Source organism: Miniopterus natalensis, chromosome 5 (assembly GCF_054644295.1).
Source record: "Miniopterus natalensis isolate mMinNat1 chromosome 5, mMinNat1.hap1, whole genome shotgun sequence".
Classification (NCBI taxonomy): Eukaryota; Metazoa; Chordata; class Mammalia; order Chiroptera; family Miniopteridae; genus Miniopterus; species Miniopterus natalensis.
The window spans coordinates 87,997,176-88,019,160 of NC_142085.1; the positions used below are offsets into that span (position 1 = coordinate 87,997,176).

General features: G+C 52.1%; 1 protein-coding gene across 1 annotated transcript in view; it reads left to right on the forward strand.

Annotated features, from left to right (window-relative positions):
• Positions 1–21,985, forward strand: part of IGF2R (insulin like growth factor 2 receptor) — a 96,082-nt gene that overhangs the window by 51,415 nt on the left and 22,682 nt on the right. The window contains exons 13-30 of the mRNA XM_087817729.1: positions 172–315; positions 1,777–1,914; positions 2,516–2,660; positions 3,135–3,312; positions 3,800–3,915; positions 4,839–5,007; positions 6,165–6,344; positions 8,802–8,903; positions 10,317–10,418; positions 12,040–12,235; positions 13,998–14,168; positions 14,793–14,936; positions 15,018–15,193; positions 15,468–15,555; positions 16,130–16,342; positions 17,098–17,228; positions 17,714–17,811; positions 21,790–21,926. Coding sequence (XP_087673855.1) covers positions 172–315; positions 1,777–1,914; positions 2,516–2,660; positions 3,135–3,312; positions 3,800–3,915; positions 4,839–5,007; positions 6,165–6,344; positions 8,802–8,903; positions 10,317–10,418; positions 12,040–12,235; positions 13,998–14,168; positions 14,793–14,936; positions 15,018–15,193; positions 15,468–15,555; positions 16,130–16,342; positions 17,098–17,228; positions 17,714–17,811; positions 21,790–21,926 — 2,628 coding nt within the window. The remainder of the gene's footprint in view (positions 1–171; positions 316–1,776; positions 1,915–2,515; positions 2,661–3,134; positions 3,313–3,799; positions 3,916–4,838; positions 5,008–6,164; positions 6,345–8,801; positions 8,904–10,316; positions 10,419–12,039; positions 12,236–13,997; positions 14,169–14,792; positions 14,937–15,017; positions 15,194–15,467; positions 15,556–16,129; positions 16,343–17,097; positions 17,229–17,713; positions 17,812–21,789; positions 21,927–21,985) is intronic.

Consider the following 21,985-nt stretch of genomic DNA (forward strand, 5'->3'; position numbering starts at 1 on the left):
CCCGGCCAAACTTGTCACTCAAGAAAAACTCACCAACCGTCTGGGCCGGGCCAGGGAGGCCGAGAAGGGGCCATGGCGCACCGGCTTGGCCTCGGCTGGGTCTTGGTGCCTCTTCGTCTCACTGTTGTTTTTAAATCATGTCTCCTGTTCCTCCCCCTTTCTCTTTTCCAGATAAGAGTGGAAGGAAGAACCTGGGCAAATTTGTTTCTCCTCCCACAAAGGAGAACGGGAACATCCTGCTCTCCTATTCGGATGGCGAAGCTTGTGGCGACAAGAAGAAAATAAGCACCAACGTGATACTCGTATGCAAGCCAGGTAAACATTTAAAGAGAGAAAAGGAAGGGTGAGGCGCGTCCTTCCCTTGTCTCTTTCTCTGGCCGATGAAGTCGAAAGGGGATGTGCCGAGCACCGCACGGCCCAGGCCCGTCGGTGGTGCTCAGCTGGACTTGATGCCCCAGCCCTGCCGAAAACCAGTCAGGAAACGGAGAAACCATATGGCGTCCTGGGCCTCACGTTGTAAATTTCCTAAAGGGTTACGGTCTGAGTGAGGCCTCCTGTTGTTCAGGACAGTTACACAGCGATCACGCAGCCACTCAGCTCCCTCTGCAGGGGGACGGCGAGCGGCTCGAAAACACCGCCCGCGACCTCACCGTGAGACAGTGCCCTTCTCTCCTGTCCTTTGTGTACAAAGGACCATATCGATGGTCACACATTTTTGTGTTCCTCAAGAGGTTGTACTTTGTGGATACGCTCCCCTGTTTCACAGTTACATTTATGATTTTCAGGGAATTCCCTGTCGACAGTGTTGATCATGGATTGGCTTTACCGTTTTTAAACATCGTTCTTATTGTTGGGTTGGTAGCTGCTGCCAGTGTTTCTAAGTGTGCTATTATGTGTCCTTCCCACCTCCCGTTGAAGAATTTTCCTTTGGGTAAATTCTCAGCTGTGGAATAAGGCCAGTGGCTAGGACTATTTTTTTTTTTCTTTTAAATATGTTTTTTATTGGTTTTAGAGGGAGAGGAAGGGAGAGGGAGAGAGAGAAACATCAGTTGACTGCCTCCTGCATGCCCCCTACCTGGGATCGAGCCTGAAACCTGGGCATGTGCCCTGACTGGGAATCAAACCCATGACCCTTTGGTGCGCGACCAACTGAGCCACCTGGCCAGGGATAGGACTGTTTTTTTTTTTGAACATTTAAAAAAATTATGGTGTAATATACAGAATATAAAACTTATATATATATATATACTTTTAAATATATCTATTGATTTTGGAGAGAGGAAGGGAGGGAGAGAGAGAGATAGAAACATCAGTGATGAGAAAGTCATTGATTGGCTGCCTCCTGCATGCCCGCCACTGGGGATCGAGCCCGCAACCCGGGCATGTGCCCTGACCGGGAATTTAACTTGATCTCCTGGATCATAGGCCGATGCTCAACCCGGAGCCACGCCTGCTGGGGAAAATTTATATTTTTTTAGACATTGTAGTAAAAATACACATAACATGAAATTCACCATTTTAAGTGGACAGTTCAGTGGTGTTAAGTACATTTACATTGCTGTGCAACAGTCACCACCATCCGTCTCCAGAACTTTACCATTTTCCCCGACTGACACTCGTCCCCACTGCCCCTGCAGCCACCCTTCTTGCCTCCGTAGGTTTGGCACTCTAGGAACCTCGTGTAAGTGGACTCGTACTGTATTTATAGGACAACTTGTAGAATAAGGGAAGGTTTTCCAGGGACGATGGGTGATACTCTTTCCTCCCCGTTGACAGGTGATCTGGAAAGTGCTCCTGTGTTGAGAAGCATCCGGGAGGACGGCTGCTTCTATGAGTTTGAGTGGCACACGGCTGCGGCCTGCGTGCTGTCCAGGACCCAGGGCGACAACTGCACTGTCTTCGACTCCCAGGCAGGTGCGTGTCCGAGCAGCACCCTCGTGGTGCAGTGTCACCTGGGCCTACGTAGGCTTTTAAAAAAATATTTCTTAGGAGTGTTTTAGAGGTAACTTGCTTTAGAATATTAATACCTTTTGAACAAAATCCTAAAAATGCGGATTTTGAGGTTTATTTGAGATCATGAAAAACCTACCTTAAATTCACAGTGGAGGTAGGTTTGCTGAATGGAAAACCCACGGGTCACAAGGAAATAAATTTCATTGGAAAACGCTTTTTGTGTGACTTGCTGGCCGTCAATCCCACGTCAGGACTTTTTCCGGAGGTCTTTGAGTGGTGCGCATCCCGCTTTGAACATACGGCTGTTTGACCAGCAGTTATGGGCTTTGAGTAGATTGTTTTTTAGGTTAACTGTGTGAAACGGTAGTGACTCATCTCCACGGGACATGGCAAGAACTGTGATTCTGGGGCTTGAAGGGAAAAGCCCCTCATCTGCCTGCTGGTCTCCCTGCCCTTGGGAGTCCCCGGGAAGAGCGCCTCTGCTCGAGGCTTCGAGCTGAGGTTGCTCTTGACTGTGGTTCGGCTGACATCCCATCCTCGGATTGCTTGTACTCTTTCGTAGGGTTTTCTTTTGATTTGACACCTCTCAAGAAGAAAGATGGCTACAAGGTTGAGACAGAGAAGTACGACTTTTACATAAACGTCTGCGCCCCAGTGTCTGTGGGCCCCTGCCAGCCAGGCTCGGGAGCCTGCCAGGTGACAAAGAGGCAAGTCTCCGCATTCGGTTACGCGTTTTCCCGGAGGTGTCTTGGGTAACAGACATTTCATTCAGGAACAGGTGTGATCTCTGCGTTCAGACACTGAGAAAACCTGGCCTGCTAACCAGGGGGTGCTGGGAGTTTAGTTTCCCGGAGGAGTAGCCATGCCCTTGGCAAAGGAGAGTGGGCTTACCCAGGGCCGTAGTTCTGAGTGGCTGGCTCTTCTCGCTGGTTAGATGGACATTTGTGTACATTTCTTCACTCACTAGTCCAAGTGAAGGGAACTGCGCCTTCAACCAGCTGTGGTTTTGGGCTCTGGAGTGGGGGTGGACTTAGAAATCTCAGCTAGGGAGCGGAGTGGTCTGCAGCCTGGGGTCCCAGCCACAGCTTGCCCCCCCCCCGGGTATTGGCCATTACCCCAGTGTCTGCACTGCGAGGCGTCCGGTCTCTGTATCTTTTCTGAGAGGCCTTTGTTTGTTTTAGTGAGAAGAGGGCTTGGAACTTGGGACAGAGCAACGCTAAACTGTCCTATTACGACGGGGTGATCCAGCTGACCTACAGAAACGGGACGCCCTACAATAATGACAAGCGCACACCAAGAGCCACGCTGATCACCTTCCTCTGTGACCGGGACGCCGGAGTGGGTGTCCCCGAGTATCAGGTAGGAAGGCGCTGTACCTGCAGGTGCGCGGGCCTGCGCACGACACCAGGGAGAGACGTCAGTCTCGTGAGGGCAGGAGAAGGTGGTTACAACAGGGCTGTTTGTCCGGTTTCCTGGCCACACGATCACCTCTTGAGATTGTAATTAATTCTTTTAGATTTGTTGGGTCCACAGGCCATGTTCACTTTCTGACTGTTTCTTCAATGGGTCATTCTCTGTGATCACCCTCAACCCTGTTGGATACAGGTCCAAAACACAGAAACTGTCCTATCACCACCATTTCTCACTCCACTGCACAGAGGCTGGATTCCTGCCTTGATTCTTCCCTGGACACTTCCTGTTAGTAAAATGAGATGGGCAAAGTAACCTTTCTTCCTACAGTGTTTACTTAGAGAATGTACCTATTGTTTTTTTAAAAATCCTGGCATTTGTAACATTCCCCCTCCTCTTTGCCATCCCTCCCCGTGTCTCCGTGCCACGTGATTAGGAGGAAGATAACTCTACCTACAACTTCCGGTGGTACACCAGCTACGCCTGCCCCGAGGAGCCGCTGGAGTGCATGGTGACCGACATCGACTCAATGGAGCAGTACGATCTCTCCAGGTAAGGCGGGTCAGCCTGCCCTTGGTCTTGGCCTAGGCCCGGGTCAGTTAGTGCTGAGGTCATTTAGGACTTGCTGGTGATCATGGCGCTGAGCTGTCAATGGGGTGTCAGGTAGTTCTGGGGTGCAGGACCAAGCTGGGGAGTTTGAAGCAGAGTGAATTCTATTTTTTTTTTTTTTTTAAGGGAGAGAGACATGGGAACATCAATGATGAGAGAGAGTCATTGATCAGCTGCCTCCACAACCCCTACTGGGGATGGAGCCCAAAACCCAGGCATGTGCCCTGACCGGGAATCAAACCCTGACCTCCTGGTTCATAGGTCGATGCTCAGCCACTGAGCCACCCCGGCCAGGCCAGAGTGAATTCTAACAGTGGCCTGGTAGCCTGTGATATTAACTGGTCTTTGTACCACAAAGCCTCTGTCTTCAGCTACATTATTTAAATCAGCGACTCAGTACAGAGGTGTGGGGGCAGGTCCAGGTGTGCTGAATCCTGTGTTTAATAAAAGTCAACTACACCCCAGCTGGCGTGGCAAAGCAGTTGAGCATCGACCCAGGATCCTGGAGATCGCTGTCTGATTCCCGGTCAGGGCACATGCCTGGGTTGCGGGCTCGATCCCCCGTGGGGGGGCTGGCAGGAGGCAGCTGATCAATGACTCTCTCATCACTGATGTTTCTGTCTCTCTCTCTCTCTCTCTCTCTCCCTCTCTCTCTCTCTCTCCCTTCTTCTCTCTGAAATCAATAAAGATATATTTAAAAAAAAGAAAAATGTGTATTAAAAAAAAGTCAACTACAGTGGGCGTCGTGAGTCACAGTGAGCCATCTCTAGTGTGATTGGGAGGGTGTGTTTTGTTCTGTGTTTCTCTAACTCCTTAGAAAATAACTGTCAGGCTTCAAAAGCATACATTTTGCTCTGTAATTTTAGGCTTGCGAAGTCTGAAGATGGTCCCGAAGGAAACTGGTATGCCCTGGACAGCGCAGGACAGCACAGCATGTGGAGGAAATACTACATCAACGTGTGTCGGCCCCTGAACCCCGTCCCAGGCTGCGACCGGTACGCAGCTGCCTGCCAGATGAAGTATGAAAACAATCAGGTGAGTCTTCCCACCAGTCGTCTGCGTCTCCCTCGGAGCACGTGCCTCCGTGGAGATGCGTGGTTATTTCGGGGCTCCCAGATCAAAGTAGGGCCAGCTGCTGATGTGGGGGCCTCTGAGTAGGAGCGGGGCCTCCCCTGGGTGCAATGGTGTGTGAATTATGATTCAGATTTAAACCCTGAGCGAGCACAGCACGGGGCAGAGGAAGCTCCCGGCGGAGTGCTCAGCCTGAATTAACAGGTGCCTCCGAGTGACTGGCAGGCATCTGTAAAGAATAGTTTTGCTTCCAGAAGCTGTTGCTTGTGGCTAATTGGGTGGAACCGGCTCGGGAGAGTCGGGCACTGTGGGTGAAGTAGGTCCAAGGGCTGCTTTCACCCGGCGCGGAACTGCCCCTTCGTCCTCAACTGAGTGTGGTGACCGCCAGCAGCTTGGTACGTTTTTGTGCTTTTACGTGGCGAGTCTTAATGGACGCGCGTCTTTAAAAATAGCGCGTCAGCAACACACTTTTCTTGGCGCGTGTTGCGTGGCGGCTCGGAGGTGGCTGGTTTTGTGTGGTGGTGACTTGGCTTCCCGTGGTGTGTTCAAGCACCTGCACGTGCTCTCTCTGTGGGAGCCGTGGCCTCAGTACAGTCAGCATTTGATATTGTGGATTCTCTATCTGCAGATTCGTCTACTTGCTAATGTTTGTCACCCCTAAAGTAATACTCACAGCCATTGCGGGCACCATGGCCCGACGTGTGATCCCCGCTGAGGGGAACGGGGCGCTCTGCATCCTTGACTGTTTCCTACCCAGATGACAAGAGGATGGGACGTGAGGGACCAGACAGTGTGGGGTCAGGTGGATGGGGTTAGAGTCCCGCCTCCGGTGACTGTAGAGGGGTGGCCTGGGACAGGTCACATGTCTGAGCATCACTTTGCTGTTGTAAAGATGATGGAATCCACCAGTGTGAGGTGTTTTGAGGATTTAAGATAATGTTCTGGGTGAGATCTGTGCTCATAGGGGTGCAGGTTTTGCCTGTATGTAAGCACATGTGTTCCGTGTTCACTAGCTCCGTGTTTGCGGTGACTTTGTGGAACACAGATGACTGTGAGCAACTAGGACCTGCCACATTAGTGATGAAGTCGGAGGGGAACCTAACAGATGTGTTTGTTCGCAGGGCGTGTTTTCCGAAGTAGTCTCCATCAGTAACCTGGGAATTGCTGAGACAGGCCCCTTGGTGGAGGACAGTGGCAGCCTCCTGCTAGAGTACACGAACGGCTCTGCCTGCACCACCAGCGACGGGGTGCAGACCACCTACACCACCAGGATCCACCTCGTCTGCTCCCGCGGCAGCCTGGTAAGGCGCGGCTTGGCCTGGGACGGGTCGCTCAGCGGAGCACTGGGTTCGCTCTGGGGTCCTCTGTGACCAGTTCCGCCTGCGTGTCTCTAATGGAGATGAATCGAGTCTGGGTGGGTGGAGCAGATGGGTTGCTCTTAATTCTGCTTCAGGTCAGCCCGTGAAGTAGACATGAGGCGGCAGGGAGCTCGTAGGAGGGCTTTTGTGTCTGTATTTTCTGCAGTTGAGCCTGTTCTCTTACTACTGGTATGTGACACACCCTGCATGGTGTTCTGTAGACTCGAGTTTTCTCTCTGAGTTCTACAGGCGCCGTCCTGCCTGTTCTTGCGAGTCAGTGGCCCGAGGATCATGGCAGCAGGACAGGTCTTAGAGCTGGTTCAGTGCACAGTCCTCGGAAGAGGAAGCCAAGGCTTGGTTCCGCTCAGGCCGGTGGACAGACAGGGAGGGACATGTGTGTAATTCACTGGCAAAGCAGGAATAAGAAGCTGAGGCTGGGAGGTAGGAAGGTGCTGGGGATTGCTTGTGGCTCTGTGTTCCTTCGCTGGGGAGGAGCCGAAGAGAAAACTCCAAATGTAAGTGCTTTATGGTAATTCTGCATAGTCCCAATTGCTTTAAAAAAAAAAAAAAAATTACGGCAAAAATGTATAACACAAAATTTACCACTTTAGTCATTTTTTACATGTAGAATTTGGTGGCATTAAGTACATTGATAGTGTGCACCCATCACCGGTATCCATTTCCAGAACTTGACCCTCTCAGACCGAATTGCTTTTGTACCTGGAATTTTACATTTATACCTGGGTCGTGTGTTTTTCAAGTAATGGACAAACTTAGATAAATGCAGAGTAGAGATACTGAAATCCATGTTTCTTATTAAATAAATAACTTAAAAGTCCACCTTTTAAGGGTGTGCTACAGCTTCTTCTAGCTTCATTGAAATGAAGTAGCCAAATGTGTCCACTCCTCTCAGCAGCCTGGCGGACTTGGTTACATACCTTCCAATCATCCCGCAGACCCCCAATTCTCACTTTTTTTATTTTTTTGCCAACACATGATGTTTTTTAAGAGATGATTTCTTTAGAATTCAGGAAGGTCTCCGTGATACGGAATGGAATCACCAGCTGGGTAGGCATGGCCCGTGTTGTGCAAGGAGGGGCTCCACAGCTGAGACTGACGTGCACCCTGCGATTAGCCCGAGCTGGGGTTTCCTGTTTTCTCCCTCAGTCAGTCTCAGGAAGGAATCATGGTTGCCCATCCCGGCCCTCGCCACCTCTCTGGGCGTGTCTGAGCATCGGCTCCTGGAGCCTCACCCACCTCCCTGCCCCTGCCTGGTTTCTTGTTGCTGTGGTGAGAGTGGGCAGTTCCAGCAAGTTCTTTTGGAGCCTTAGTCTCCTGTGACACCTTGTTTGGATGGTATTTTTAGTTTTTTTCAGTTTCACACTATCACTGTGTATTTGGTACATATCGTGGGCCCAGGAAATAGTGAGTAGAGGCCACATCCACAGAGAGATGTGCAGGTCACGGAATTATCACAGATTAAGCTCCGTTACTTTCCACAGCCGTGCTGTGAGGCAGAGACTGCACGGATGTGTTTCTGTCTTACTGTTGGAGGCGCTGAGGCTACAAGGGTGGGGGACTTCCAGTCAGAGGGCGGCTGGTGGGTGAGGTGTGGGCTCGGGGTGAGATCACAGTCACTTCCTTCACCGGTGAGCCTGTGCAGGTGTCTTAACCTCCCTGTGCCTCGGTTTCCCCACCTTGTATGCAGGTATCGGGTAATATTAGAACCTGGTTCAAGGGGTTGTTGGTGAGGCTTAGGTGAGAAATGCTCATAAAACTCTCAGCGGTGCCTAGTGTTTGATGAACGCTGCAGATGGGAGCTGCCGCTGTCCGTAACGGGGCGGTGGTGTCACGTAAGGTCGAGTGGCACTTGATTGAGGACCTGTTATTGAAACGCACCCGGAGAATCCACAGATGATAAGGAACTAACGGCTGGAAGCATTTTCACAACCGTGCACACCTGTGTGACCACACCTCCCCCTGTCACGTCTCCACCCGTCCTGACCTCTCAGGTCGGCTCTGCCTGTTTCTGAGCTTAACACAGGTGAAACCGTGCACCCCGTAGCCTTTGCCCTGGCTTGCTGGGTTCCACACTCTTGGGGGGAGCATTTCTCAAAAGCACAGACTTGGACTCAGACTTGGGTGTGGGTCCCAGTCCACCGTTTACTGCTGGCGTGGCCTCAGGCAGATGTCCTCACACCCAAGCCTGAGAGGTAGCGTAAGAATAATAAAGATGTTACGCTGTGACTAGATAATGCTCATTAAATGCCTAGCCTATCGATCGGCGCCTAGTAAAGTGTCGGGAGACGGTGGCCGTTTTTATGGAACGGGCTGGGCTGCTTTGGGTTCAGTCGAGTTCCGTTTCTTAGACTAACCATTACCCTTTATCTGACCTTTCAGAACACCCACCCGATATTTTCTCTCGTGTGGGAGTGTGTGGTCACTTTCCTGTGGAATACGGAGGCTGCCTGTCCAATCCAGATAACGACAGACACGGACGAGGTACGTGCGCTGTCCCGGGCCCTTGCTGAGCTGCCCTGACGTTCCCACCCAGGCGCCAGCTCTGCACGCACCCCTCCCCTCTTGCTCCAAATCTGCAACCAGCGTCTCTAGTTCCCCCACTTGACAGCAGGCGTCTGGAAGTCGCCTTCATTCCTCTCCCACCCCAGCTTCCAGGTCCAGTTTTACTCCTGGGTTACTGTAGATTCTGTTTTGCTCTGCATCCCACCGTCCCTTCCACGTGGCAGTGGCGCCCCAGGGGCTCTGGGCTTCTCTGCCGCTGCTGCGATTGGAGAGGTTAATATGTCACCCCAGCACCTAAACATTTCGGTGCCTGTCACCTGTAGAAAACAGCCACCTGTGTTACTGTGATACTTAAGGTTTTTTTTGTTACTGTTGTTAACTCTCACCCGGGGATATCTTTTCCGTTAATTTTTAGAGAGTGGGAGGGAGGGAGGGTGAGAGAGAGAAACATCGCTGTGAGAGAGACACATCAGTTACTTGCCCCCTGCACGCGCCCCAGGCCGGGGGTCGAAACTGCAGCCCTGGTGCGTGCCCTTGAGTGGGAGCTGAACCTGCTACCCTTGCATGGGCCCACGCGCCAGCCATGTGGTGCCCTGGCCACGGCAGTACTCAAGGCTTCACCGCTGATTTCAGCCCCTCCTGCCCCCCCCGCCTCAGCCGCGTGCCCGCTGCGGGCCCGGCCGCCTGCCCCTTGGCCTCGCGCTGGCCCTCCGTGAGCCCTGCCCTGCCGGGGGCACTGCTGTGAGGCATCCTCCTACCTCCCGAGGGCGGCTCCTGTCTGCACAGCCCTGGCTGTTTTTCCTTATAATGGGACGTATTTTCCGCCCTCCCTTCTTTAACTCTTGCTGGGAGGCAGACTCCTTGACGGCAGAGCCCAGGCTCCCCTGAATGATGTCCCTGCACAGGGTGGAACCCGGGCGGGCGGGGAGGGTGGGAGGCTGCGCCCTGTCCTGGGTCAGTGCTTCCTGGGCTGTGGCCGCCGCTCCTTTCCTTGTATGTGGTGGATGGGGCAGAACAAAAGGCATGGGCTGAGGGGCTCATCACTCGTAGAAGAGAAGGGACACTGAGAAAACAGGACTTGCATCAGCTGCCTTAAGTGGATTTAAAACATTATTTATGGGTCTCTTATTGTTCCTGCCTTTCCCCTCAGAGGTCAGCCGTGGTCTTACGCAGGTAAGCAGAGCAGCCCTAAGGGCCTCCAGGTGGGTGTGCCGTCTGGCCCAGCTCCCGGGCAGGCTCCAGGGCGCGGCTAAGGGCTGCTTTCTCCCTGGGCTTCCTCAGAGGAGAACAGGGTCTGGGATGCCCCCATGCAGGTTTGGGAGGTGCTGTGTTTGTTGTGCCCTCCAGGGCGAGGACTTGGTTTGAACGCGTCTCTTCTCCTTGTCCACACAGGCCTGCTCTATCAGGGACCCTAACAGCGGGTACGTGTTCGACCTGAACCCGCTGAACACCTCCCAAGGCTATATGGCCACCGGCATCGGGAAGACATTTGCGGTAAGAGTTAAGTGAGTTGTAAAAACTCCAGTTTGCTTTGAAACGAGGACAGGGTGCGCGAAAGTCACCTGCAGCTGGCGACAGGGAAGGTGGCCGTCCTTAGGAGTGGCCCCGGGCACTGGGATGGCAGCTCTGACCCAGGAGGAGACAGGAGATTCCGGATTTCAGGGGGAAATGAGGTAAAGCCATCACCCCATCCCAGTACAGTGCAGACGCGAGGGAGCCGTTCTTCAGAAAGCCAGTTATTCCTCATCTGCTACTGAGCCTGGAGTGGGGTCCCTGGGCCAGCCGCACCCGTCTTATCTAGGGACTTCTTAGAAACACAGGTTCTCATGGATGGGGCCGGCAGTTTGATTTAATAAGCCCTCTGGGTGATCTGGTGCCCACTGGGGTCTGAGAACCTCTAGTCCAGAGGAAATGGTAATTATATTACCCTTCGAAAGGGAAACATGCGAGATGGCTGTTCTAGACCCTTCTGACAGCGCTGCCTTCGTAGACCCCCCAACAGTGTCTCTGGAGCAGCAAGGTGGGAAATGTCCACGTTAATGCTGCTGTGCCATAAACGAAGCTCCACCAGAAAGGGAAAAAGCTTAAAAAATCTTTATCTTAGTTTGTTCAAATTCTTGTAGCAAAAGCCGTAGTGGAAGCAGGAAGTTGGGGCGAGCATGTTATAACAGTTTGATGCAGAGGGAGCTTTGTGTACGTGTCACACAGCAAAGTGAGCACATGGCTTGTTCCACAGCCCAGGAGGACCCTGGGGTGAGATGGGTCGCTCAGCAGCACCCTTCTGAGGTGGTTCCCTGCCCTGCACCCCTAACTGCTCCTGCAGAGTTCAGCTTGTACCAGGTGGTTTATAATAGGTGAGAGTGTGGTGTCCAGTAGGTGAGCGTGGATTTAGCTGCCTGTAAGAGCGTGAGGCAGACGAGAACCTGGTTGAACCCCGTAGAGAACATTCTAGACACGAATCCCTATGAACATGCTGGACGAGATGCACCCTGACTACTTGGCATTGCACCACCCGGCCATGTCTGACGTAGGGGAACGAGGCTCTTTAGAAAACCACTTTCTGTACATAGTCGTTAATTTCAACACATTGTGCACACTTCATACACAGAGGTCTCGACGCCTTTCCGTCTCCACACCAGAGAGGGGCCTACTTTCTTTTCATAACTACAGTGACTATAATTGAACTTAAGTGGAATGACACCAACATCTTTAGAAGTCTAGGGCATCACGTTATACTTACTTTTAATTCCTGTGATTTCAGCTGGATATTCTTTCTCTAATGTGATTTAAAATACTGTAAGATGATGGGTCACATGCATCCTCGGTTACACATGGCGCATTGTTACCTGAGGTGTATCCCTGTGCATTTGGAGGTGCAGGGACATATAAATGAACATGTGCAGCGCCTCGGAGGCCGTTTGTGGGCATTGCCACTGGACTTTGCCCTTGATACTGACTCTAGGACTCCCCTGCCCAGCCATGGGGAGCTGGTGACAAACAGCGGACAGCAGCAGCTGTCCAGCCTGGCGGGTCTGGGTTGCAGGACTCTGATTCGTTTGTGGTGAGTTACGTGGTCTGAGCTCCATGTGTTTGCTTCTTGCCGCCTGGCCTGCAGTTTAACGTGTGCGGCACAATGTCGATCTGCGGGAACCTGAACGGAAAGCCAGCGTCCGGCTGCGAGGTGGTGACCCACACGGCAGATATCAAGAATCTGAAGCCAGAGCGGCTGGTTGGATTCGAGAAGCGCCTCGAGCTATCCACAGAGGGCTTTTTAACTCTGACCTACGAGGGGCCCTACTCTGAAACCAAAGGTGAGCCCAGAGCCACGTTGGCGTAGCCGACCTGTGTCCCAGCGGTTCTGTGACTGTCTCCCTTTCTGAGCGTGTGACGCATGAGCCCCTGCAGTGTCCCAGAGTCCTCTGGGCTCACGGGCACCACGCCGATGCGTCCCTGCGTTTGCCCAGGTCCCACAGAGGCGGTCCTGTAACTAGAGAGGTTGCCGGGCCACTGCTGCCCCCTCGCTCCCTCCTCCCGGCGTCCTTCGTCAGTGGTCCTCACGTGGGACGCTGTCACTTCCCTTTTATCCCGTCTCTTTCAGGTGCTGGAGACGTGACCGGACGATAATAAAAGTTACTTTGTTTTTCCCTTTGTTTCCTCCACTTCTCCCACTTAGTCTTCCTTGTATCTCTACAGACAGCTTTGCTGTGTTGCTTCTTAACGTTTTTACTCTCTTCTGTGACTGTCACACAGCAGGAACCTGGTGTCACGGTGCAGGAGGGCGGTGCTGGCGGTTGGCGCCCCTGTTCTGCATCGAGTGCTTCCTGGGGCAGGACGCTGGGTGCATGTGGCCGGCTGGTTCTCACCCGCCCTCAGCAGTGCTCGTGCCCTTCTGCTTACCCACCTCTTCACTTTATAGGTGACGAGGGCCCGAAAAGGCCCCGTTCCCTGGACAGAGCCAGTAGCTTATCGGTGGGCAGTGCCAGGGTCAGGGCCCGGGTCTTTGGATTTTCACCCTGGCTCTGCCAGTTAGTACATTTCTCTCTTGCAGGGGAGGAGACCGAGGCCCACGGAGGTGCAGTAATTTGCCCAGGGGTTCACAGCTAGTAAGCAGGGCTGAGATTTGAAGCCACCTGTCTGGCTTTTAATTACGCTCTTCCCACCGCTCCTTGGGAAACTCACGAGGGGGCGTCACAGTATAAATGCGCCAGTTGGAGCGTATCTGGAAGGGAGTGGGTGGCGGCCCTGCCCTCCAGGATTTGTGACTGCCGCGTCACGGGCTCCCTTCTGCACCACGCCTCGGGCTCACAGATAACCGAGAACGCGGCACCCCGGGAAGAGAGCCGCTGGCACAGACGGCAGAGGGATCGTTCGTGACTCCTGTGGAGGGTGGTGTAAGGCCGGGGCTGCTGTCAGCTCGGAGGGATTGTCCTTTAGAAGAGGAGTCGGGCTTGTTCTCTGTCATTTGTTGGGAGGGTCTGGACTGAAGGTGGAAGTTGCAGGGAGAAGTGATTTGGTTACGGGAGGACTCCAGTAGGGCTGGGTGGTGCGGACCCTTTACTTCCCCCATGGAAAGGTCTCTGACTCTTGGTCACCTCAGTACTCAGAAAACCACCTGCTTTTTTATTCTTTATAATTTTTTGGCTCTCCAGTTTCAGAGCACTGTTTCAAAATGATCTAGATTAGGCACTTTCATATCCCTTCTCTTCTGATTTGGGAAATCCTCCTCTTCTCACAGGGTTACCACTGTGCTTGTGTGGCTACAGCTGCTTTCATCCCTTCCCTCTGGGTGTGAGTCCAGGCGCCAGCACACCGGGGCCTGGGCTCATTTATGACCCGCACTTTCCGCTGTGTTGCCTCAGGCTCCTTCCTTCACCTCCTGGCTTCAGTTTCCTCCCGTGTTAAAAGGACGTGATAACATCACCGGCCACTCTGGTTCAGATCGGGCCCCTTGAAACAGACCTGGCGCTGTGATGTCACGTTCCGAGGTGGCCCGAGGCTCGTTCCCAGCAGAAGCGTTGTCCGGGCTGTGCTGTGATTGCTGCTGTTTCTCAGGCTGTTCTCCTCGTTCCCCAGACACTGGCAATACTTTCATCATCCGCTTTGTCTGCAATGACGACGTTTACCCGGGGATCGCCAAATTCCTGCATCAGGACGTGGACTCTTTCCGGGGGATCCGAAACACTTTCTTTGAGCTTGAGACGGCATTGGCCTGTGTGCCTTCTCCGGTGGATTGCCAGGTCACGGGTAAGGCCCGGAGGACCAGGAACTAAGAGGCCGGTCACAAGTGTGTGTGTGCACGAGTGTGTCTGCATGTGAGTGCGTTGTGAGTGCACGTGTGTGTATATGTGTGTGTGTGCACATGAGTGTGTGCACTATGTACGTGTGCATGTGAGTGTGTGTACGTGAGCACGAGTGTGTGTGGTGTATTTTATTTTACAGGCACATGCCATTTGTGTTGCACATTTCCTTTAAAGGATGCTTAGGTTTGGAATGTTTCTCTTGAAGAGAATCAGATTATTAATGGTTTTAAACTATATTTTGGAATCAGAAACTGCTTAAGTACAGAGAAGGAAACTTGGGGGGGGGAATCAAATACACTGTCAAGTTCCCTATTTGAGGAAGAAAAGTAAAAAGTGTAAAGCTGTGAGAGGAGGACCCAGGACCCTGGTCCGTGTCCCCAGGACCCTGCACTCTGTGGGTTGCCCACCTCCACGTCGATGGTCTTCCTTGTGAACAGCAGCTCGGGCTTCCGGGGGCCCCCTGTCTTAGCCATGAGTCAGATCACGCAGCGTGGGCCTTTGTGGGGTCGGGGGCTGAGCTCCAAGGCTAACGTGGGAGCTGCTCCAGCGCGTTCCCGTTGTCTTTCAGACCTCGCCGGAAACGAGTATGACCTGAGTGGCTTAAGCAAGGTTAGAAAGCCTTGGATTGCTGTGGACACTTCGGTTGATGGAAAAAAGAGAACTTTCTACCTGAGCGTGTGCACCCCCCTGCCTTACATTCCCGGGTGCCGTGGTGAGTTTAGGGCCTGCGACTCCAGTTCCATCTCTCTTCCCTCCCACCCCCGACCCCACACCAATCTGCTGGCTCTTCCAGGCAACGCAGTGGGGTCTTGCCTGGTGTCCGAAGAAAAGAGCTGGAACCTGGGCGTGGTGCAGATTAGTCCTCAAGCCGCTGCTAACGGGTCCCTGAGCCTTGTCTACGTCAACGGCGACAAGTGTGGGAGCCAGCGCTTCTCCACCAGGATCACACTCGAGTGCTCGCATACGTCGGTGCGTGTGCAGTGAACAGCATGGTCCCTCGTGTGTCGGTTCCATTCTCCGTGTCCCTCCAATCTCTGAATCCCCTAATTTAAAACTGGTCTGTGTTTTCATGGGTTTTAGGTCACTGGTAGGGTTTAACTGGAATGTGCTGTTTCCCCCGGGTCTCATGTGGTAAATGCTCTAGATTTTTCTCACAGAGGTTAAAAGTTGGGTATTAATTGTGGCTGCCGTGTCACTTTTTTTTTTTAATGAAAAGAAAGTAAGCCATTGGTGTCTGTTACAGGGCTCGCCAATGTTCCAGCTGTTGGACGAATGTGAGTACGTGTTTGTCTGGAGGACAGTGGAGGCCTGCCCGGTGGTCAGAGCGGAAGGTGAGGCCAGGGCCCAGCTCACCGGTGGTGCGAGGGTCCGACGTCACAGGTGCCCTGGACAGCACCACAGATGTGAAACCTGTGGTAACGGGCACCTGGGTGATCCTGAAACACTCATTAGTGGACGGATAATTTTTTTTTTTTTTTACTATTATCTAGGGAGTTTATTTTCAATTCCAGTTGACATATTATATTAGTTTCAGGAGTACCACGTAGTGATTAGAATCAACAGGTAATTTTTTATTCTGGAGTTATTTTACTCCACACATCACCAACTTGACCAGCAGCGTTTCCTGCTGTACTGGATTGATGTTATTGGCGTCTCACACTTGAACACATCACCGTGTGGTATTGTTTGATTAAATGGATCTTCATCCCGTGTCCCGTGTTCTAGAAAGCTGTTGGCCAGGCAGTTGGTATTACGTATATATATAAACAAAATGAAATAACGTGGACACATGTTTGGTGCCTATTTTAAGGTGGTACCTGTATGATTGAAAATTGTATAAGTTTTTGCCCGGAAGTATGATTACGGGTGTCCTTGCCATCACCCAGCACTTGTGTGTTCTTGCAGGAGACAACTGTGAGGTGAGAGACCCGAGGCACGGCCACCTGTACGACCTGAAGCCGCTGGCCGTGAATGACACGGTTGTGAAAGCCGGGGAGTACACCTACTACCTCCGGGTCTGCGGGAAGCTGTCCTCCAGTGTCTGCTCCACCGACAAGTCCAAGGAGATCTCGTCCTGTCAGGAGAAGCGGGGGCCGCTGGGATTCCACAAAGTGGCAGGTGCCGCGGGCTGGCTTCTGCTCTTGTTGCAGAGCGTGGGGTGGCCTGGTGAAGACGTCGCCTGGAGAGAACGTGGTTCTCGAGCAGGAGGGGCGGCTGCTGTGTTCTCATTAACAGCGTGCCTGGCTGCTCGTTTTCCTGTCCGGAAGGCACAGTGATGGATGTCGTTAGAGCTTAGTTATTTCACTTAGCGATACTAGCACGGATCCTAAGATCGTATTTCTTTCCTTTATTGCAACATTGGGACCCACTGAACTAGGCAGTGATGGGTGTTCTGAGGTGGTACTTTCTAGACTTCAGCCCAAAGGGGACACATTTAGTCCAGGGTTTGGCTCTAAAACGTGTAGGGCAGGCCGTTCACCATCCTATTGTCTCAGCGGGGGGGCGAGTGATAATAGGTTGAAGATCATTTTAAAAAGAAGTCAAAGTAGCTGCTGTAGCTGCTGTCGTAGGTGGGCGGCCCACAGGGGCTGCGCAGAGGAAGGGACACGTCTTTGCTGATGGGGCTGAGGAGTGTCTATCCTCCTCCTGTGGTTGGTCTACACTGTTGCAACCCTGGGCGGGAGGAGCCTGGTTTCATTCCTCCTGCTACAGTGTGACAGGGAGCAGGGAGCAGGTGGCAGGCGCAGGGAGGCCGCGCACGCTCAGCCACCTGTTCATTCAGGGTGCGTGACGCAGCGTGTCTGTCACGATAGGCGCGGTGACCGGGGGACGTCCTGGACCGGTCCTTGTTTAACCGTCTGCTTCTTGAACAGGTCTCCTCACTAAGAAGCTGACTTACGAGAACGGGCTGTTGAAAATGAACTACACTGGGGGGGACACCTGCCATAAGGTGTATCAACGCTCGACAACCATCTTTTTCTACTGTGACCGCAGCACCCAGAAGGTGAGCTGGGAGCCCTCGGGAGGTCTCCACGGCAGCGGGGAGCCGCCTCACCCGCAACCCACTGTCTTTATCAAGTGAATCTGGCCTGGCCAGCGTGGCTCAGTGGTTGAGCGTCAACCCATGAACCAGGAGGTCAAGGTTCGATTCCTGGTCAGGGCACATGCCCTGGTTTCAGGCTCGATCCCCAGTAGGGGGCGTGCAGGAGGCAGCCGATCACTGACTCCCATCATTGATGTTTCTCCCTCTCTCCCCCTCTTCCTTCCTCTCTCTGAAATCAATAAAAACACATACTTAAAAAACAAAAGTATCTGCTCTCGTCACAGCCCTGCTTGCTGAGCTTAGTTTAAATACATTATTTAAATGGTGAATTTGTGTAGATTTTAATGAACGTAATCAGCCCTTATTATTTCCATCCTTAAAACTCAAAATGTAAACAAACGGAAGTTTCCTGTTTCATGAGCGTGTCTCTCTCTCGACCTTTCCAGCCGGTGTTTCTGAGGGAGACTTCAGATTGCTCCTACCTGTTCGAGTGGCGGACACAGTACGCCTGCCGCCCTTTCGACGTGACCGAATGTTCATTCAAGTAAGTCAGTGCTTTCTGGACAGTTGAGAACTTGGTAGGATTTTGCTTTAATGGTTAATGGTCTAGGGTCCGGGGTTAGACGAGTCAGGTGATTTCTGTATGCCTTAGTTCTTTGGTAGTAAAATGAGGAGTTGGGTTGGGTTAACCCCACATCCTTCACAACTGAGTGGGATTATTTTGTGTTAGGATGCATGCGGCACGATTGCCGTCAAAACAGAAAACCTTGCATGATGCATTCAGCATAAGCTGAGTGGAGTGACCAGGACATCACCTGGCCTCTCTCTGCTCTTCCCTGGGACACTGCTTGTCTGGGTCACAGTGATGAAGGAGTCCTCGCTCGGCTCCCCTCCCCCTCCGTTTCTCCTCGCCGCTGCCTCAAACTGTTGTCAGGGTTTAGAACATTTATGTTATGTTCAGTAACTCTGATGGTCTTCCCTACTTTATGCACGGGGTGATTCTGAAGAATTAAGAACTAATAAGCGACATTTACAATATTGTGCAAACTTCACTTACTGCAACATCACATGGTGTGGTTGGAGCTGCATAGCCCTGTGTCACTGGGTCTGCTCCGTTGGGAGAAAATAGGTTGTCTGGGTCAAAAGATTCCCTTCCTTCTGTTTTATATGTTGTTCCGAAGAATCAGGCCACATGTCAGTTGGCTCTGTGTTTGGAACATGGCCACCTTGGTAGATAGCGCTTTTTTTTTTTTCCTGGTTAATCCCCACCTGAGGATATTTTTTCCATTGATTTTTCAGAGAAAGTGGAAGGGAGGAGGGGGAGGGAGAGAAACATTGATATGAGAGAGACACATCGATGGGTTGCCTCCCACACATGCCCTGATTGGGGCTGGGGATTGAACCTGCAACCCAGGCATGTGCCCTTGACCAGGCGCGTGGGCCGATGCCCTAACCACTGAGACACCGGCCACGGCAGCTGTTTAATCTTGTCACATTCTCATGTATTTTAGAACGTTTGTGTGCAAGATAACCCACAGGTTGTTTGAAAATGCCGTTATTTTGCTCTCACATGTGATTAGCTGTGTATAGCATTATAGATTTAAAATAATTTCCTCTTGGTTTTGAAGGCATCGCCCCGTTTTCTGCATGTGCCGTGTGGTTGGTGAAAGTTTGTTGCTGACCTCCTGTCTCTGTTTTTATTCCATCCTGGAATGTTTCCTGAACTTTTCCTACCAACTGTCCTTTGAAAATATTTATTTTAAATTTCTAATAAGTTTTTCTAATTATCTCTGAGGATACTAATTATGTTTTAGCTTTCTTTCTTTTTAAAACCCTATCGTCCATCCCCTGAATTTATAATTCATTTTTTTAAACGATTGCCTTAACCACATGTTCCCGCTTTAACAGAAAGTTGGAGTTAATCAGTAGCTACCCACTTCTCCAACAACTCCGTGGTGTAGCAGGCCTCAGGTGGGGCTCCCTCCCCAGCTCGATGGCGTAGCTGTGTTTCCGTCGGGGCTTGTTTTCCTGCCTCTGAAATAAGCCGTTATCGTGGTTTCTAAAAATCACCATTGCTCACCTGCCTGCGGGTTTCCTTTTAGGAAAATAAAAAGGAACAAGCCTGTCGCTTTCTGTGACCCGTTACCCCCTTTCGCACCTTACCCTTCGCTTTGACTTGGCTCTCCTTCCTCCTGAAGCACTCTGTCCCGTATACGTGCTCCTCATAGAGCTGGGCTGTCACCTGTCCGCTCCTGGTCCCTGCTGGGATGAGTTGGCCCTGGAGCGGGAACTGGCTGCCCACCGACGGCGAGGGAACCTGTTGACGCTTCGCAATCTTCCGGCTCCTTTCCCCGCGCTGACGGGCCCGGGACACAGACCGCGCTGGAGTGACACCGCTTGCGAGTTCTGACGGTCCTGCGGAGTGACAGTCTCGGTCTTGATCCGCAGAGGCTTGGCGTTTCCCGCGCCGGCCGAGCGGGGCTGACGGCCCTGCTGGGTGTTTGGGTCGCACTGTCATCCGTCAGCCGCCGGAGCGCACCTGCCGTTCGTCTGCCCTCCGCCGGGTGTCTGCTCCTTTGTAGATAAGCTCTCCTCTCTGCACGTGTTTTTCTTGTGTTTGTTCTGCAGTCTCAGTACGATTTGCTTAGGTGTGGAGTTAGTATTACTTACGATCTTGGAAGCTGCTTTTTCCAAAACTAAAGCTATCTGTTCTCAAGTTTGGAAAACTTGCAGCTTACTGTGTCCCCCAATGTTGCCTCTGACTGTTCTGTTGTTTTCCTTCGGAACTTCTAATCTTATCCTGCCTTTTCTCTCCTCAGCCCTGATTGACATTCTGTCTCTGTATTTTAATCTTTCCCACCTCTTTCTGTACTGTATTCTATTTCCTTGGGCATAGTTTCCACTTGGCTGATTCTCTTATCAGCTGGTTTTAATTGGCTCTTTTGGCTATCTGTTGCCTCTTTAAAGTTTTCATGACTTTTTCATTCTTAGAATTCTGTTTTGTATTTTCTCCGGTTCATTGTTTCTTCCCTCCATTCCCCCCCCCCCCAGTGTCATATTCTTTTATTACAGTTTCAGTTTCTTTTTTTAGGTCTTTAACCATTTTAAACACGGTATTATCAGATACTGCATGACCTGAAGTTCTCCAGGGTCTGATTTTGCAAACACCTGTGTCTCCCACAGATTACGCGTCAGTTAATCCCAGCTCTGCCCTTGGCTCCTTTCCCTCTCTCATCCCGTTTATGCTCCCAACAACCTTCAAGACATCTAGAATTCTCTCTTCTGGAAACAGTGCGTCCCCTGGCTCACACTGTCTTCATCGTGTGCCTGTGTCACCGCAGTCTCCTCTAAGGTGGCCTCCCCGCTCCCGCTGCCACTCAGGGGACTCGTCCAGAGCAATGAGCGGAATGATCCTGAAGCCCTGCAATGCAGTGATGCTCCTGTCTCGTTGGAACCATAAGCTGAAGCTCTTACTATGAGCTAAAAGCCTACCTTGTATTATCTCTGACCTCACTCCCTTGCTCTTTCACTCCCGCACATTTGCTCTGCTCCAGCCCCACGGGGCTCCTTGCTTTTCCTTGACTTTCCAGGCTCCCTGTGCTGCAGGCCCTTTGCTCGAGCTGCTCCCCTGCCTGTGGTGTTTTTTACCAGGTCCCTGAACGTCTGGCTGTTCCGTCTTCCAGAGTTTATTCAGAGTTCACCTTCCCAGTGAGGCCTTCTCAGCTGCCACTCAGCTGCTCTTTCCCCCTCTCCCCAAACGGTATCCCCCCCCCCCCGCCTTTTCTGTCCTCAGCTCTGATTGACGTCTGATACTATCCACTTAAAGAAATCATCCTTTCTGTGCTTTCTTCCACTGTAATCTCTGTAAACTTCATAAGATAGGTGGTTTTTATTTGTTTTGTTTGCTACAACACCCCCAACTTTAGCACTTAGCATTTCCGTTCTCCTTGATGTGCTTGGACCCAGTGCAGTGCAGTTGTTCCTCTGTCTTCGCCGGGACCTGTCACTCCACGGGGACCGCGTGCTGTGCTGGTCTCAGTCACCATTGATACCACCTGCTGTGGGCTGGGCTCTCAGTAACTGACTGCATCTGGGACTCGTGTATAAGTAACCGGTTAGCCTGAGTGGAAGGGACAGCGCCAGCCCGTTTTAATATAAGTGACCTTTGGTGGCCTCAGGTTTGGACAGCAGGTGGCCCGTCCCTGGGAGTGGTCTGTGCTGCTCACACGTGTTTTCTCACTGGCCTGAGCATGTAGAGCACCCGCTTCTCAGGCTTGGTGTCTGGAGGTTTTTTGTTAATACATAACTGTGTTGAACTAAGTCTTGAAGCTTCTGGAACTTGGGCTGTCGCTGATGCAGACTGTTGGGGGAGCAGTCCAGTCTAAAGTCCTGTCCCCGGGGAAGATCCAATTCCCAAGATGTTGGGGGGACTGTGCCCCGCATCCCGAGCCTCTCCGGACAGCGTGCTGAGCACTTGGGTAGCACACGGCTGAGCCTGACTTCAGTGTTCCCCTCCCTGCAGAGACGAGGCTGGCAACAACTTCGACCTCTCGTCCCTGTCGCGGTACAGTGACAACTGGGAAGCCGTCACGAGCACCGGGTCCACTGAGCACTACCTCATCAACGTCTGCAAGTCCCTGGCCCCGCAGCCCGGCACGGGTGAGAGGGCCCTCGGAGGGCTGGTGGCTCGCGGTTGGCTTGTGGGGAGATGAGTAGGC